The 14382-nt window shown below is 37.0% G+C and overlaps 1 protein-coding gene across 2 annotated transcripts in view; it reads right to left on the bottom strand.

Moving 5' to 3' along the window:
- The window catches only part of CHD1 (chromodomain helicase DNA binding protein 1), a 55639-nt gene that overhangs the window by 27149 nt on the left and 14108 nt on the right, over positions 1-14382 (bottom strand). For both annotated transcript variants that reach the window (XM_048291313.1, XM_048291314.1), the window contains exons 3-10: positions 8573-8777; positions 7547-7651; positions 6182-6249; positions 4833-4982; positions 4257-4531; positions 1603-1828; positions 655-755; positions 228-406 (exon numbers count right to left, since the gene is read on the bottom strand). In XM_048291313.1, the coding sequence (XP_048147270.1) occupies positions 228-406; positions 655-755; positions 1603-1828; positions 4257-4531; positions 4833-4982; positions 6182-6249; positions 7547-7651; positions 8573-8777 (1309 nt within the window). The remainder of the gene's footprint in view (positions 1-227; positions 407-654; positions 756-1602; positions 1829-4256; positions 4532-4832; positions 4983-6181; positions 6250-7546; positions 7652-8572; positions 8778-14382) is intronic.

Raw genomic sequence — 14382 nt, 5'->3', positions numbered from 1 at the left:
ACTGGTGTATTCCCTCCCATCCCCATGGTGGGGATGACACAACAGGACACAGAGAAGGCCTTGACATTGTGCAAGTGCTGTTCAGCAACAGCCAGTATGTTTTACCAAAACCATTTAGGTCACAAATCTAAACCACAGACTGTAGAGGCTATTATAAAGAAAATTAACCCTATCCCAGTCAGATCCAGTACAACTGATTATAAATCCACTGCAAATTACATACTCACCTTGCAGTCTTTAAATGGAGTGGTCTTGGATTGATTTCTGCTGAAGTACTCATCAATGCGTGCCTGAAACTTTTTGGCAATGAGAGCTCCATCTTCCCAGCTACATTCAGAGTAAGGCAGACCCTGCCACTTACAATAGTAGTCCGGATAACCAGCAGCTGATTTCTGATTTGAATGAGCTGTAAAAATGCACCAGAGGTCTGATCAGCATTTTACTTCTGTACCGTATGAAAACTTTCGAGGTAATAATACAACAGAAGCTAGAACCATACAGCCAGTCTGACAGCTCTTCTCTTTACCTGAAGATTTGTTTTGGATTAAAAAGTTTGTGATATCAACATTTTACATTTCTTAACTACAAATACAAGAGCATTGAGAACATACAGAATTCCTGACATAGATTTCTGTCCCCAAGTTTGTAACATACCTATTATTCTTTCCACTATCTGATATTGTTTATGTAGATCATCTGTAAGCTCCTGCTGGCAGTTGTAATATTCCACATCTTCTGGAGAAGCGTTTTTCAGCCTGGAGTGGGAATTAATTTACAACACTTATTACACTATATAGTTCTAAAACTAAGAAAATTCAGCAACTCTATAGCTCTGAATGTAATCATCCCAGGAATCTTGCCTGGAAAGCTTTTTTGAAGGAACAACTTAAAAAATCTCACTACAAAGTGGTTGGCCTAAGTGCCTCACCATTAATGACTGAGAATACTTACTGCAGAAAGTAAGTATTCTGCATTAGTGGCTTGACTAGTACAACTGGTAGCTGTCGTAGCTGTGTCTCTGGATAAGCAGTACACTTTACAGTTTATTTTCATGAAATAGTATTCAGGGTGGTCCACTCTGTAACAGTCCATCTTATGATTAGTTGCTAAAAATCCCACCAGCATTCATTGATTATATTAAACATACTAATAAAACTGGATACCAAAAAGGCGACTTTAAAATACATGTATTTCTTCATGTTTTTATTCCCAGGCTTTGACCTCAGGTTTCAGCCAAGAAAACTGAATTCTTCAAAATAACCTGAAATGGCTAATGCACCAAGAAAACACTGATCCTTGTAACAATTCCTGAAGAACTCCAATCGAAGTATAACAGAAAAATTACTAAAAGGTACAATTTATTATTCATTTTTAAACACTACCCATCTTGTTAAAACTCCATTTATAACACACATGCACACATCAGATTCAGAGGATTATGTTACAAAAACATGTTAAAGGGACTTTGGCTTTCAAAGTTTTTGTCTTCCCATTGCACAGACACTCAAAGTTATGTCCTGAAAACCAGGTAACAAGTCTCAGAAACACAACAGAACACCTAGAGTGTTTCAAAATAAGTATCATAAAAATAAAAAAATTCACCATCGTTTTGTTTCCTGATCCTTTTTCTTATAATTGTCCAGTTTCTTCATTCCTTTAACATTTTGTTGCTTCAGTGTTTCCTCAGTTTCCCAAGTGTTATGGATGTGCGACCAACCTTTCCATTTAATAAGATATTGTATTTCTCCCGGCTCCTTTGATTTTTCAAACCCAACATTTGGGTCACCATCTGCCTCAACTGCATAGATTGTGGTTGCAGCACCTGTGGCTGAGAAAGAAACCACACCATATGACTTGAGTAAGTGTGCATTGTCAGAAGTTAACCAGTTAGAAATGTAGTAGAAAAAGTAATTGGTGGTAATTTTAGATGAGCATATACTTGACTAGTGTCTACTGCACTCAAGTCATTACTATCATTTGAAAAATTATGATGTAGATATGTTAACACATGCACAAGTTGTCAAGAGAATAAACAAAGCAACCAAAACTTCTACATCTAACCTGCAATATCTTATCCTTCCTCATAAGAACTTTATTATTTTTATATTATTACTAGTATTCCTGGTTTTTAAAGAAGTCACTAGGGAATGCTCCACTGCTTGTCATCTTCTGTTACACTATTCTTATCTCTGAGCATATAAAATTATGCCATCTGATGTTATGTCTGGTCAGCCTCAAGACATGAAAAAACCTATTAACAGAGATACTATAAACCTCCTTCTTCCTAAACAAGTTTGTTACTTTTCCTGCCTCTGTTATCTTACCAGGTAAAAATTATTAAATACAGATTAAGTACAGACTGTATTGTAGCTGCAGCACACTAGCAGCAGGAAATAGGCTCACTTTGGTGAGAACAGGTTACAGAACCACAGAATATTCAGAGCTGGGAGGGACCCACAAGCATCACGGAGTCCAACTCTTAAGCCCCTATGGGGATCAAACCAATAACCCTGGCATTATTAGCACCCAGCTCTAACCAAGTGAGCTAATCTCAGTGGTGTTGATAAGAAAATGTGCCCACCAAGCTGCTGGAGCGGACAAAGTCACAGAGAGGCAACATCAAAAAGCATCACAAGCAGCAACATCATCTGGGCAGGAAGAATGAAAGAAGCTTAGTTCCTAAGGCTTTCACCACAGCAGTAACACCACACATTGGAGCAGGATATGGGATAGCATGGGATAGCATGGGAAAGGGAATTTGAGAGAAAGAAGAGTACAAGTTCTGAGAGGGGTCCATAACTTCAGACGCTAGGTGTAACGAGTAGAGAAAGGCAGCCCTGAAGTGCAAAGGGCTCAGAGTTTGGGTGGGGTTTTTTCATGTGTTTGTTTTTGTAATTAAGAGTCAAAGTATGGGAGAACTGGTTACTTGGGACAAGGAGAAGGCTGAGGTACTCAACCGTTTTGCCTCAGTCTTCACAATCAAGTGACCCAGCCACACCAGAGGAGGCAAACCAGGGAGGGAATGAGAGAAGGAAGAATCATCCACTCTAGGAAAAGATCAGGTTTGAGACCAATTAAGGCAACTGAAGGTGCACAAATCCAGGGAACCAGATCAGATACATCCACAGGACCTGAGGGAACTGGCAGAAGAAATAGCTAAGCATTAAGTAACTACCATAATTTTTGAGGTCATGGTGGTCCGGGGAAGTTCGCACTAACTGGAAAAGGAGAAACATAAACCTCATTTTTGAAAAGGCTGGGGCCCCTACCATAAAAAGCATGTGGGCTTGCTGGAGCACATCCAGAGGAGGCCATCAAGACGGTAAGAGGGCTGGAACACCTATGCTATGAAAATAGGCTGAGAGTTGGGGCTGTTATGCCAGGAGAAAAGAAGACTCTGGGGAGATCTTATAGCACCTTCTAGTACCTAAAGAAGGCTGTAAGAAGGCTGGAGAGGGACTTCAGACAAGGGCATATAATAGTAAGACAAGGGGTATTCGCTTTAAAATGAAGCAGAGTAGGTTTAGATTAGGTATTAGGAAGAATTCTTTGCTATGACGGGTGTGAGGCACCACAACTGGCTGCCCAGTTACATACAGAGAAGCTGTTGATACGCCATGCCTGGAAGTGTTCAAGGCCATATTGAATGGGTCTTCAACCAAACTGATGTAGTGGAGTGTGTACCTGCCAGTGGCAGGCAAGTTGGAATTAGGTGATCTTTAAGGTCCCTTCCAACCAAAACCATTCTATGAGTTTATGATCTTAACTTGCAGACTCAAATACAAAGCAGAACTGCTAAATACCATCGCAATTTTAGGTGCATTTTTTGTAGCCATTCCACACATTGTTCTGTATTTGTACTGAAGTAACTGAAATCATGGTTTCAGTGGTTCAGCCTTGCCAACACCATCTTTCACTGTTCAGACCACTAGTCTAGTCTACTTTCTCTACTTCACTGTATATAATTTATACTGATCAAGTATCACTGAACTGTCCAAACAGTGTCATAACAATATGGTGCGCATTTATGCAATACAGAGTTATCTTCCACCTGATATTTATTTTCTACTTAGGTATGCAATTTTTCTGTATTTTACTCTGCAATACTTAGATGGGAATAGGAATGAATGAGAGGTGAAACAGTATGACTTCTTTGTAACTTTAAAACTAGTGCTCTTCAACCTATAGCTGGGAATATGCATTGAAGTTGCACCATGAACTTAAAAAGAATCTTAAAAAACACTTTAAAAAAATACCTCCTTTACGGCCAACTCGACTATCCATAAATTTTTCTATAGTTTCAAATTCATCTTCTTCAGGTTGTGGAACATCTTCTCCACAAACTTCTAGCAAATCATCAGAATCTGTCTTGGTTTCTTCAGCTTCTTTGTAACTAATATTGACTGTTGCCTGGCGACGAGATCCCCTCTTATCATAATCATCATCATCCTCCTCCTCCTCATCATCCTCTGATGAATCAAGTTGCCTCTTTTTTGGTCCTGCACTCTTTTTCCCACTTTTTGGCTTAATTCTTGAAGGCAATAAGATATGGGACAACAATGATGTTTCAACAAGGACAACAATAAAAATCTTCTGCATTGCTTTCTGAATACATGTATTTAATGAATGTTCAATTGTTCTGCTTTCTTTTAAAGCAGACAGGAAAACGTATTCACTAGAAAGCATTAATATATTATCATGTATGTTTAAAAATAAAAGTACTTTTTTTTTCTCAAAAAGTATTATTGTTTTCAGTCACATGTTTAGTAGTAGTAAATACTCAATTGCTTTTTAGAGATAGTACCAGAGTATTCAAATGCCCAGCTTCTTACCTGCTTGAAGGCTTCCGGCTTTTGGCCTTGTTTTTTGGCTCATAGTCAGATTCACTCTCTTCACAGCTGCTTTTCTCCCGTTCTTCCTCTGATTCAGAATCAGAACCAGTTCCCGATACTGACCCTGATCCCGACATTTGCCAGTCCTCACTGTACATATTGAAAGACAAACCAGTAATTTCATGTTGTTGCATTTTTAAGAACAGTTATTCATCCATGGGGGATCTGCTGTAATTTCAAGACTCTTCACAGAAATAAAATCTTGTAACAGTTATTTCAGTCGATGAGACAGAAAACTGTCATCAGTGAATACTAGGTAAGTAAAAAAATGCCCAATTGCATCAAAGGGATTTGGACTATGTTTTCCGTTCTCAAGAGGTAGATTTAAAATCTAAAACAAAAACAAAAATCTAGATTTCTATATAAATTTCAGCTTGAAGAAATGAGTTAACGTGACATTAAGAAAACAAAGCACTTAGCAAGTCTACCCGGAAAGAGACATATTCATCAGAACTTAGGCATGTTCAAATCATGAAGCCCTATCATGTTGTATTCTGGAGAGCCCTGTATTGTCTCATGCCTACAGTCTCTGTGGCCCATGTGAAGAATCAGCAACTTTACATGAGAATTGAAAAATACTAGAGGCAGATTTGAGAAACACAGAAAAACATGAATTTCAGCAACTGGTGAGTGGCACTGGCTCCCAAAAGCTCCCACTAAACTCACATCAGCCAGGCAAGGTACTATGAGTACTTGTGACTGAGTAGCAGATCTCCTTGTTTCTGCCTAACTGGTATTTTTTACTTCATGACAGGAAAGACTATGTACAGTACCTTGATTCAAACTCTGACTTTATACAGGAAAATTCAATCTTAATAGCTTAATTAATATCAATATCAAAACTATACTAACTTTTAAGCATGCCCAAGGAAAGGAAAAAAGAAAACAAAAGCAACCCCACAAAAATCCAAATGAAAAGCCATGAGCATTAACTAAGGGATTTCAACTTGAATTTGCTGTGAGACAACCTACTTAAGTCGTTTTCCCATCTCCACAAGAATTTTTAGGGAGGGCTTCCAGCTCAAAAGTAAACTGCAACAAAGTATTTTAGAAATAAAAGCAGTGATGAATGTTTTCAAACAACATTGCAGACTTGTTTGCTGAGAAACTAGTATGATAGAGATGTTCATTTGGGAGTTTATTTTAAAAATTACAAAACTGGAAATGAAAGATCAAGACAAATTAGAAAGATAACTTAAGCATTTCAAGAGCGAGGAAATCAAGCATAAGTTATGAGCATCTGTCTCTATGATAAAAAATGTGTACTATTACTTAGGAAAATATCTTACTCTTTATGCTTTTTCTTCTTGGTTTCACTGGATGAGTCATCTGCTGAATCTTCACTACTTGAGGAGTCCTGCAGGTGAAGGAAATAAACCAAACCCAATTCACTACTACAAAAAGAATTAAGTACTTCTAGCAAGTAGATTTTGAAAAGATACATCAGCTTCTACTTTCAAATTGGAGGCATATTATTCATGTTTCACCTTCTTCAAGCCTCGCAGTTTAGCTGTTAGAAGACTGCTATTGTTTTTCTCTTTATCCATCTATGAATACATTGTGCCAATACCACCCTGGAGAACACCACATAAAATCCCCATCTAAAAAAATTATTATTGTGCCTACATAAAAAGTCATGGTGTAAGCTGCTCCACATTAACCGAGATGATGGCTCTGTAAAAATCCTAATGAAATCTCCTACCCTCAAGAGCTTTTTCAACTTCTAAATTTGTTCACATCAAAGTAACAGTTTAAGAAAATTCTGAGAATAGCATGTTCCCTCTTTATTTATAATAGCAGAAAAAACAAGAACCCTCTTAATGTTAAGATTTTCTTAAGGCCAATCTCATTGTCTTAAACTTAGATTTAGAATAACTTTTATCCTAAGAAGTATCTTTCTGGAAGAGAGTGCTTAACAGCTGTAAATTACTATTTTAATGATAGGTGATTAAGTTTTCTGTTTAGAAGATGAGCTGCTGAATCAGACAAAAACAGAAATCCAACCAAATGAGTGTGACTACATGGCAAAGTCTTTGTAATACAAGACAAAAAGACTGCTTTACATATGAATTCCATTCCAGAGTTCCGACTAGTGCTCTTAGAAGATGTTCCTACTGCAAAAAGTCAGCATTTCTGTAGCCTATGATTTCGGTTTTGAAATAGCTGGAATACAAGCCTCATTCTTAAAATACAATTCTTTTGTAGTAACTATTTTAAGACTTGTAAAAATTAGTTTTCTACTTCATATGGAATTTCTGAAAACCATAGCAGACACCTTATACAAAAACATACTGAAAAAAAAACTTTAGCATTTTTATCTCTCTTTACAAAACTCAAGAAGTCAAAAATACAATGTACATCAGTACCGTGTGGCCTGAAAATTTTGTCCAGACAACACAGAATAGCTACCTAAAACCAGCACAGAATCAAGACCGCTATAATTTTGGGACAACTCACTTGAAAACAAATAACCAGAGATAGCTTTATGTTTGCTTACAAAAATGTCAGTTATTTGAATGTTAATTTTATAGACTAACCTCAGACTTCTGTGCACACTAAGAAAATACAAATTTGCTCTATGTAATTTTATTTTAACGGGTAAAAGAATGAGACAGGCATGTGTACATTTTAAAAATCTAAGTTACGTTAATCACCTCTTCTGAAACACTGTCTGATGAGGCTGCCTTTTGTTGTTGTTGCTGCTTCTTGAGCACTGCTGATCTTTGCACAGCAAGTATACTTGGACTAGACTTCCAAAACTAAACAGGAATAGAGATGCAAGAGCCAGTTAAACGTACTGAAAGTCTCCAGTTTACCATATATTTACTTTTCCTAAGTAGCATCTTAATTTTATCAATTAAAAATTTCACTACAAAATACTGCATTAAGTAACAATATCAGTCAGCTTTTTAAAATAGTAAGATTTCTACAAAACAGAATGTTATATGCTAATCACCAGGATAACTACTGCAACATGTCTAACCCTGTTGTGTAGGTAATTGTTAAGGCAAAACTTTATAAAGTACATTTTAAAATTCACACAGATAAATTCTTTCAGATTGCTTGACTGCTATGATTTTGTTTCATACAGTAATACCTCAGTACATGAGAAAAAAATCTAATAGAGACTCCGTAACAGTCTTCAGTTCTTGGTGTAACTGATCTATAACTATCTTCATAAATATGATATACCACTCCATAAACATGGGAGAGTGCCGGTAGTTCTGGCCCACTGAACTGAAGAGATTTCTCAACATCACTTTTCCCTGCACTTAGCTGACTTATTGATAAAGAAACTGTATGTAAGCTTGAAATTTTTATACAATTATTTATTAATACAATGAAACCAAGCATTAGAGAAACAATGTAAAAACAGAATTCAGAAATAACATTTATGTGTGTCTTTGTCTTCTACAAGTTCCAGTAAATTAGTGCACGCTTCTGTATGATGAAATTTAGGTAGGCTTTTAACTCAAAACACTTACAAATCTCACTTGCCCAAAGTTTAAGGGAACAAAACACATGCTTTCACTAACCCAATCAAATTAAAATCTAATTAAGAACACTTCATTGCCTCCTTTTATTTTTTAAATGAACACTGCTCTTGAAAATTTCAAAAGATTTTTCTAGTATTTCCCTGCCACCCCCCACCAAAGGGTTCATTTATGTGTCTTGTTTACCTCAGATCCATCAACTTTTGGTGGTTTAGACTGAATTTGTTTCTTCTCTCTAGATGTGTCAGACTCTGATTCTGACTGAGTGCCTGACTCTGAACCAGAGTCAGAGTCACTGCTGCCTGACTGGCTGCTGCTTCCATCACTACTGCTTCCGGAGCTTGAACCAGATCCAGAAACTGATGCTGACCCAGAATCATCATCTGATCGGCTGCAATGACAAGTTAGTAGGATATTACACAACTGCCAAGGTAACAGGATTAAAAGAAAAAAAAGTCACCTTAACTTTACCGATAACTCAACTGTTAAAGTGAGACCAGACAAATGGGTAGTACACAAATGGAGCCAGTTGACTAAATAAGTTGAGTTGAATAAAGCTAAAAATAAACAGGGAATAAGAATTCAAAGTGTAATTAGATAGTCTATGTGAAGCCAAAATAAAGATAAAGCAACCATTCCAATTAATACGGCAGAGTCACGCAGGGGAAATAAAAGTGGTGGAAATGCTTTGTACCCACACAAAACTGTTGAGTTTCACCCCCTCAAAATTCCTGCTTAGCTCCATCAAATGCCATATTAACTAATGGTTTAGTCTACCTCACAAAGACCTATCCAATATTGTTTTCAATCTTCATACATCAGTGGTACTCCCTAAAAACAAAACAAAAAGCTACATAGACTGTGCTTTTCTGTTAAAAGAGCAGCACAAAATTTTCCCACGCAGACAACTCTGAATTTGTCAGAGGTGGTATGACTTGTGCCAAAGCACTTTCCTTGGCATACACTTGAGCCGTGAAATTATTTCATCTGTATATTCATTTTACACCAGATTTAACATAATTAGAACACACATTAATTAAAGATAAATACTTATTTTATGACCATTCAAAAACTTTACAGCATTTGTTTCTCTAAAACAACTTCACGAAGCAGATGAGTTTGAAACTTTAGTAAAATTCTTCATTAGATTAATACTGTATTTCAAAGGTATCATGAGAAAGAAACACCACATAGCAAAATAATTTCAAATTATGTACACATTGACTGAAACATTTAAAAACCAGAGTAAACATGAAGCCAGAATTGCAAATGTTAAAGCCAAAATTCTATCAAAGCCCAGCTGATCCCTGCCAGCACAATTCATCTGGCTGACAGTTAGCTGGAGGTGAGGTGGGGGAGAGGGAATATTGATCATCTGCCCCAGAATATACTTAACTGACAATATTGTAAAACTGCAAAACAAAGCAAAATCACTCCTCTGCTTTTGCTGCCACCAACAAAACTGTGCCAGTGAAGAAGAAATGAAGCTATTCATAAACAGATCCCTGCAGAGGGTACCTCCATCAGCCATCTGCAACCAGCAATCGTGAAGTAAAGAGGGGCAAAGCGACCACAGTGAAGCTTCCTTGCTCTGAAGAGCAAGATGTGGAGAAACATGTTGCTGCTGTGTTCCCTGTACTTGCTGAGAGGAAAGCTGGGAAACTACAAGGCTGCTCTGAAATTTCCAATTTCTTTCTTTCATCAAAGTCTTACTGCAGGCATGATACTATAACACTAACCTCACTTGCCCATAAAGCAGGTTACAGAATATGACACTACAATGTATGACCAGCAGAAATTAACGGCACTCCATGATTGTCTTCTGAAGAGATTTTCATTGTAATACAGTTTTTGTACACAAACATTGCCTTACCTTAAATATTGGGTAGATCATACCTTTACAAAACAACCACATTTCTCAGCAAAGCAAAGTGCCATAAGTACATGTCAGGGGGACTACAGACAGCAGCACTAACTATAAAGAAGATATACAGAAGAAAACTCAGCATGGAGAGACATAAGTAAATACCAGCCAAAGTTCCAGTCATAAAAAGTTACCAAAAAAAATGTAAATCCTACAGAACCTTGAAGGAGGGGAAAGGAATCCAGTACCTTCATGCAGGACAAGGCTTGCTCAAAGAGAACAATAATGACATGGATTATCAAATCAAAAATTTATGCAAAACACTAAGCCATATGGATGGCAATTAATTAATTAGCTTTCCATACAGCAGTAAAATAGTTCACACTATTTTAGACACTAAAACACTAATACAGTGCTAACCATAGGTTCAATTGCATACAGAGACAGAGGCAACCAGAACAAAGTGCCTGTTTTCTAAGGTAGCATGGGGAAACTAACACTGGAATAAGACATCTTGGTCAACTTGCCAACGTAATGAGAAACATCTAAACAAGCTACAGAAGAGAATGGTGGAGAGATAACAGAAAAGATGAAAAAAAATTTAGTTTACTTAGATAATTAAGCAAGAATTACACTGATTAGACAGAAACATAGAATTGCCAAAGTTGGAAGAGACCTTCAAGACCATCCAGTCTAACCATGAACTCAGCACTATCACTGTAACCCCAAAACCACAGCACCCAGCGCCAGATCCAAATGCCTCTTCGACATCTCCAGGGATACACAATTGATGGGAAATTTTATGTTGTTTGATGTTCTTCACAAGAATTGAGTGTAAGTTCAAAACCAAAGGGACTGAAATAGGGAAAATATAAGTCTAGTGGATAATGCTATTTGCTGTAGAGTCGGATGCAAGAAAACCAGCCAGTGCCAAATCTTATTATTTACTAAGAGATCAGCTAACTATCATCTAAGGTCTCTGTTAAACAATACCAACATGTCAACATGTGGATATTGATGTGGATCATACAGTATTCAAAAAAACCATACAGGCTCCTTATCTTGACAGCTAGCTCTCATCAAAGCTCTGACTCTCGTAATGAATTCTCAATAGGCTTGTGAGAAGGACCAGCAAAGTAAGAGCTATTCCATAACCCTTGTTTCTCAAAATAAATTGGCCTGATTTGGATGGAGAAGAGCAGCATAATACAACTCAACTGCATCACAACTCACAGCAACACCTGACAAAGAGTAAACCTCTTAATTCAACCACATTACAAACAAATGCAAGACTACAAAACAAACCTACACACAGAAGTAAAAGGGATGGGGAGAGAAATTAATGAAATTACAAGAAGAAAAAAACAAAGAATAAAGTTAACCACAACTGATTTAGAGCAGCCCTAATGACACCATCTATGAAGGACAATGTAGGATCCCCACCAGACTAACATATGGTATACAAAACAGAAAAAAACAGTTACATGAAATTCAAAGACTATAGCATCAATAATATCTTACTAAGCTTTCTTATCCCAGAGTGTTGAATCAGAACAAGGAAAGGGGAAAAGACTGAGTAGCAGCAACCAATGTTACAACCAGGGAAACAGCAAGGACTTGCTGAAACATTTATCAAACCTTACTAATCTGTGTTAGTATACATACATGCATAAAAAGTTTGAAATTAACACATAGGAAGCACTACAGGAGTTCAAACACACAAGGCTAGTCTATGTTGGGAAGAGCTTACTTCAACTATAATCATCCAAATTAATGCAGTTGTGTGAAACTTGTGTGAACTACAAGTTCTGCCTGTGCACCACATACTCCCAGATGTCTTCATGGAACTACAGTGCATATTAAAAAGATTAGGTAAGACTAACAAATAGGTCTTCATTTCTACTGAACAGCAAAAATCTTCACCGTTTACTTGCTACAGGACAGCCTCTGAGGGTTACCAAAGCAATGCTTCTTTCATCATGTACTTTCATACACTGTTTCAACCTGAAACAAACTCTACAAAGACAACACCGTGAGTCAGAAACCTGAAGCTCTTGTTTGCAAAGGAGGTAGAAAGTGGAGTTATAAATAAGCTCTGCATAAACATATGCAATAAAGACAAACTGCAGATCTTTAAGACAGTATAGACAAGCAGCACTGCATAGGATATAACACCTACAAATGCCCAATAGCTGTTAACAGTCCATACATCAAAGGACTTTCTTTCCTCTAGAGAAATTTGAAGGATTTGAACCAACAGTAATAGTGATGGAGCACATAAGGCAAAAAACACACCCTCTAGTAAGAATTACAGGTTTAGGGCTCAGTTTTCAGTGTATTAAGTATTTTCAATATTGGAGAGAAAATTTTTCTTTTTATCATTTAAGTCAAAGATCCAAAATAGAACATGTTTATGCCAAGATCAAAATATGATACACTTCTGGATGCATACTGTCCCCTTGCTTTTCCTGCACTTAAAAAAAAAGTATTTGTCTAGCACTTCCAATGATAATATTTTGTTTAACACGAAAGTTTAAAGAAAACATTCTTGTATCAACACAACAACAACAAAAAACCCTCTATTGTATAACAGGACTAGCGATCTATTCAAACAGAAATTGAATAGAATTTTTCAGCCTAAGAATTAGTTCTTAATTACCTCTAAAGCTCTGTGTCTACAAGGCAGACAGAAAGAATAGACTTGATTATCAACTGGGTTTTTTTTTGTTTCTAAACAGATCTCATGCAAAGCAGTCTTACAACAACATCAGACCCAACTAATGATCCACTTTGGATACAAAGGAGCACCTTACTTGTTTTTTACAAAATACCTGTAAGAAAGCAGCAGCAATGAAGTAAAAACACAGACCTATGTAACGTTTTCTAAAAATTAAGAAATCCAGCAAAATCCACCTTGGGACAAAGGGAGAAGAGTTACATAAAGAGGAGAATAAAAAACTACCTTTCCCCTCATAATAAATGTAAAAGTGAAATGTATCTGTGGCATTTTCTAGCCATGTCTCCTAAGCAATGTCCATACTGAAAAAATGGGGCAGTGAAAATGAAGTCTTACTGAAAACCCAATCTAGCAGCAGTTTTCCATTTCAACTTCTATTCAGCATAGATACTAGCAGTTTACTATATCATATCAATTTAACACACAGAGACCAACCATTTCTAGCCTCTGTAGACGTAACATCACTGGGACATTATCTGTACTTTTAATTTTTGTTTCACATGTAGTGCTGACCTAAACAAAATGTAACAATGAATCATTGCTTCAAATTATCACATGAGCAGGACCCAGAGCGATCCTGCCTCAGGACTTAACTGAGAAACTCTCTTAAAGGCAGCCCTCCTAGTGATAAAGACAATCCATACTTCAAACTGATGTGAGGAACTCCAGTGTTTAACTAAAGGCTTTATCATTCTCTAAGGAGCCAGCCTTTTAGTTGCAGTATTTGCCCTAAGGTGTTCTTTGAAAGAGAAACAGCTTCCCCCTCTCCCAGCCTCACCACACTTCTTTGACAAGAAAAAACTGGCACATGAAGACAGTGGTTTTTAAAGAGGGGTGCACACAAACCGTAAGGTGTGCAAAACAACTTGTGGGGGTATGTAAAGAGCATATTGGAACCACTATTTAGATTTATTTTTATCTAAAACAAACAAAACCAAAAAAACCCACCCAAATCCAAAGCCACAACAAAGTAACAACTCAGGAATTAAAAAAAAAAAAAAAAAATTAAAAAAGGAAAGAAAAAAGAAAACCTTGCAAACATTCAAGTATTTAATGGTTTGACACTTGTAAACTCACTCAGCCCATATCTCTGATAGGCCTGTATCACATAAGGCAGTTGTGGGGCTCTGGGGGAAATAGTGCTCCACAGCCCAGATGGGTGACAGTGGTGCAATCACTCCATTCCTTCTGTGTGCAGGGAGACAGACTGCAGTTTGTCTCTGCCTGATTAGGTGGATTCATGGATAGCATTACTTATTTTTAACCAAACTAACCCTTACAGAATGGAGAAGCGGTTTAAAAAGAGTCTGTAAGGAAACAATGGACTGAAGGTACTGTGAGTACTGTGAGTGCACGTGAAAAGAAAATGGCAGCACTGACACTTCTCCTATGGTA

Source organism: Corvus hawaiiensis, chromosome Z, assembly GCF_020740725.1.
Source record: "Corvus hawaiiensis isolate bCorHaw1 chromosome Z, bCorHaw1.pri.cur, whole genome shotgun sequence".
NCBI classification, from domain to species: domain Eukaryota; kingdom Metazoa; phylum Chordata; class Aves; order Passeriformes; family Corvidae; genus Corvus; species Corvus hawaiiensis.
Note: the sequence above shows the minus strand (reverse complement) of the source record. Positions and strands in the feature narration are given on the sequence as shown.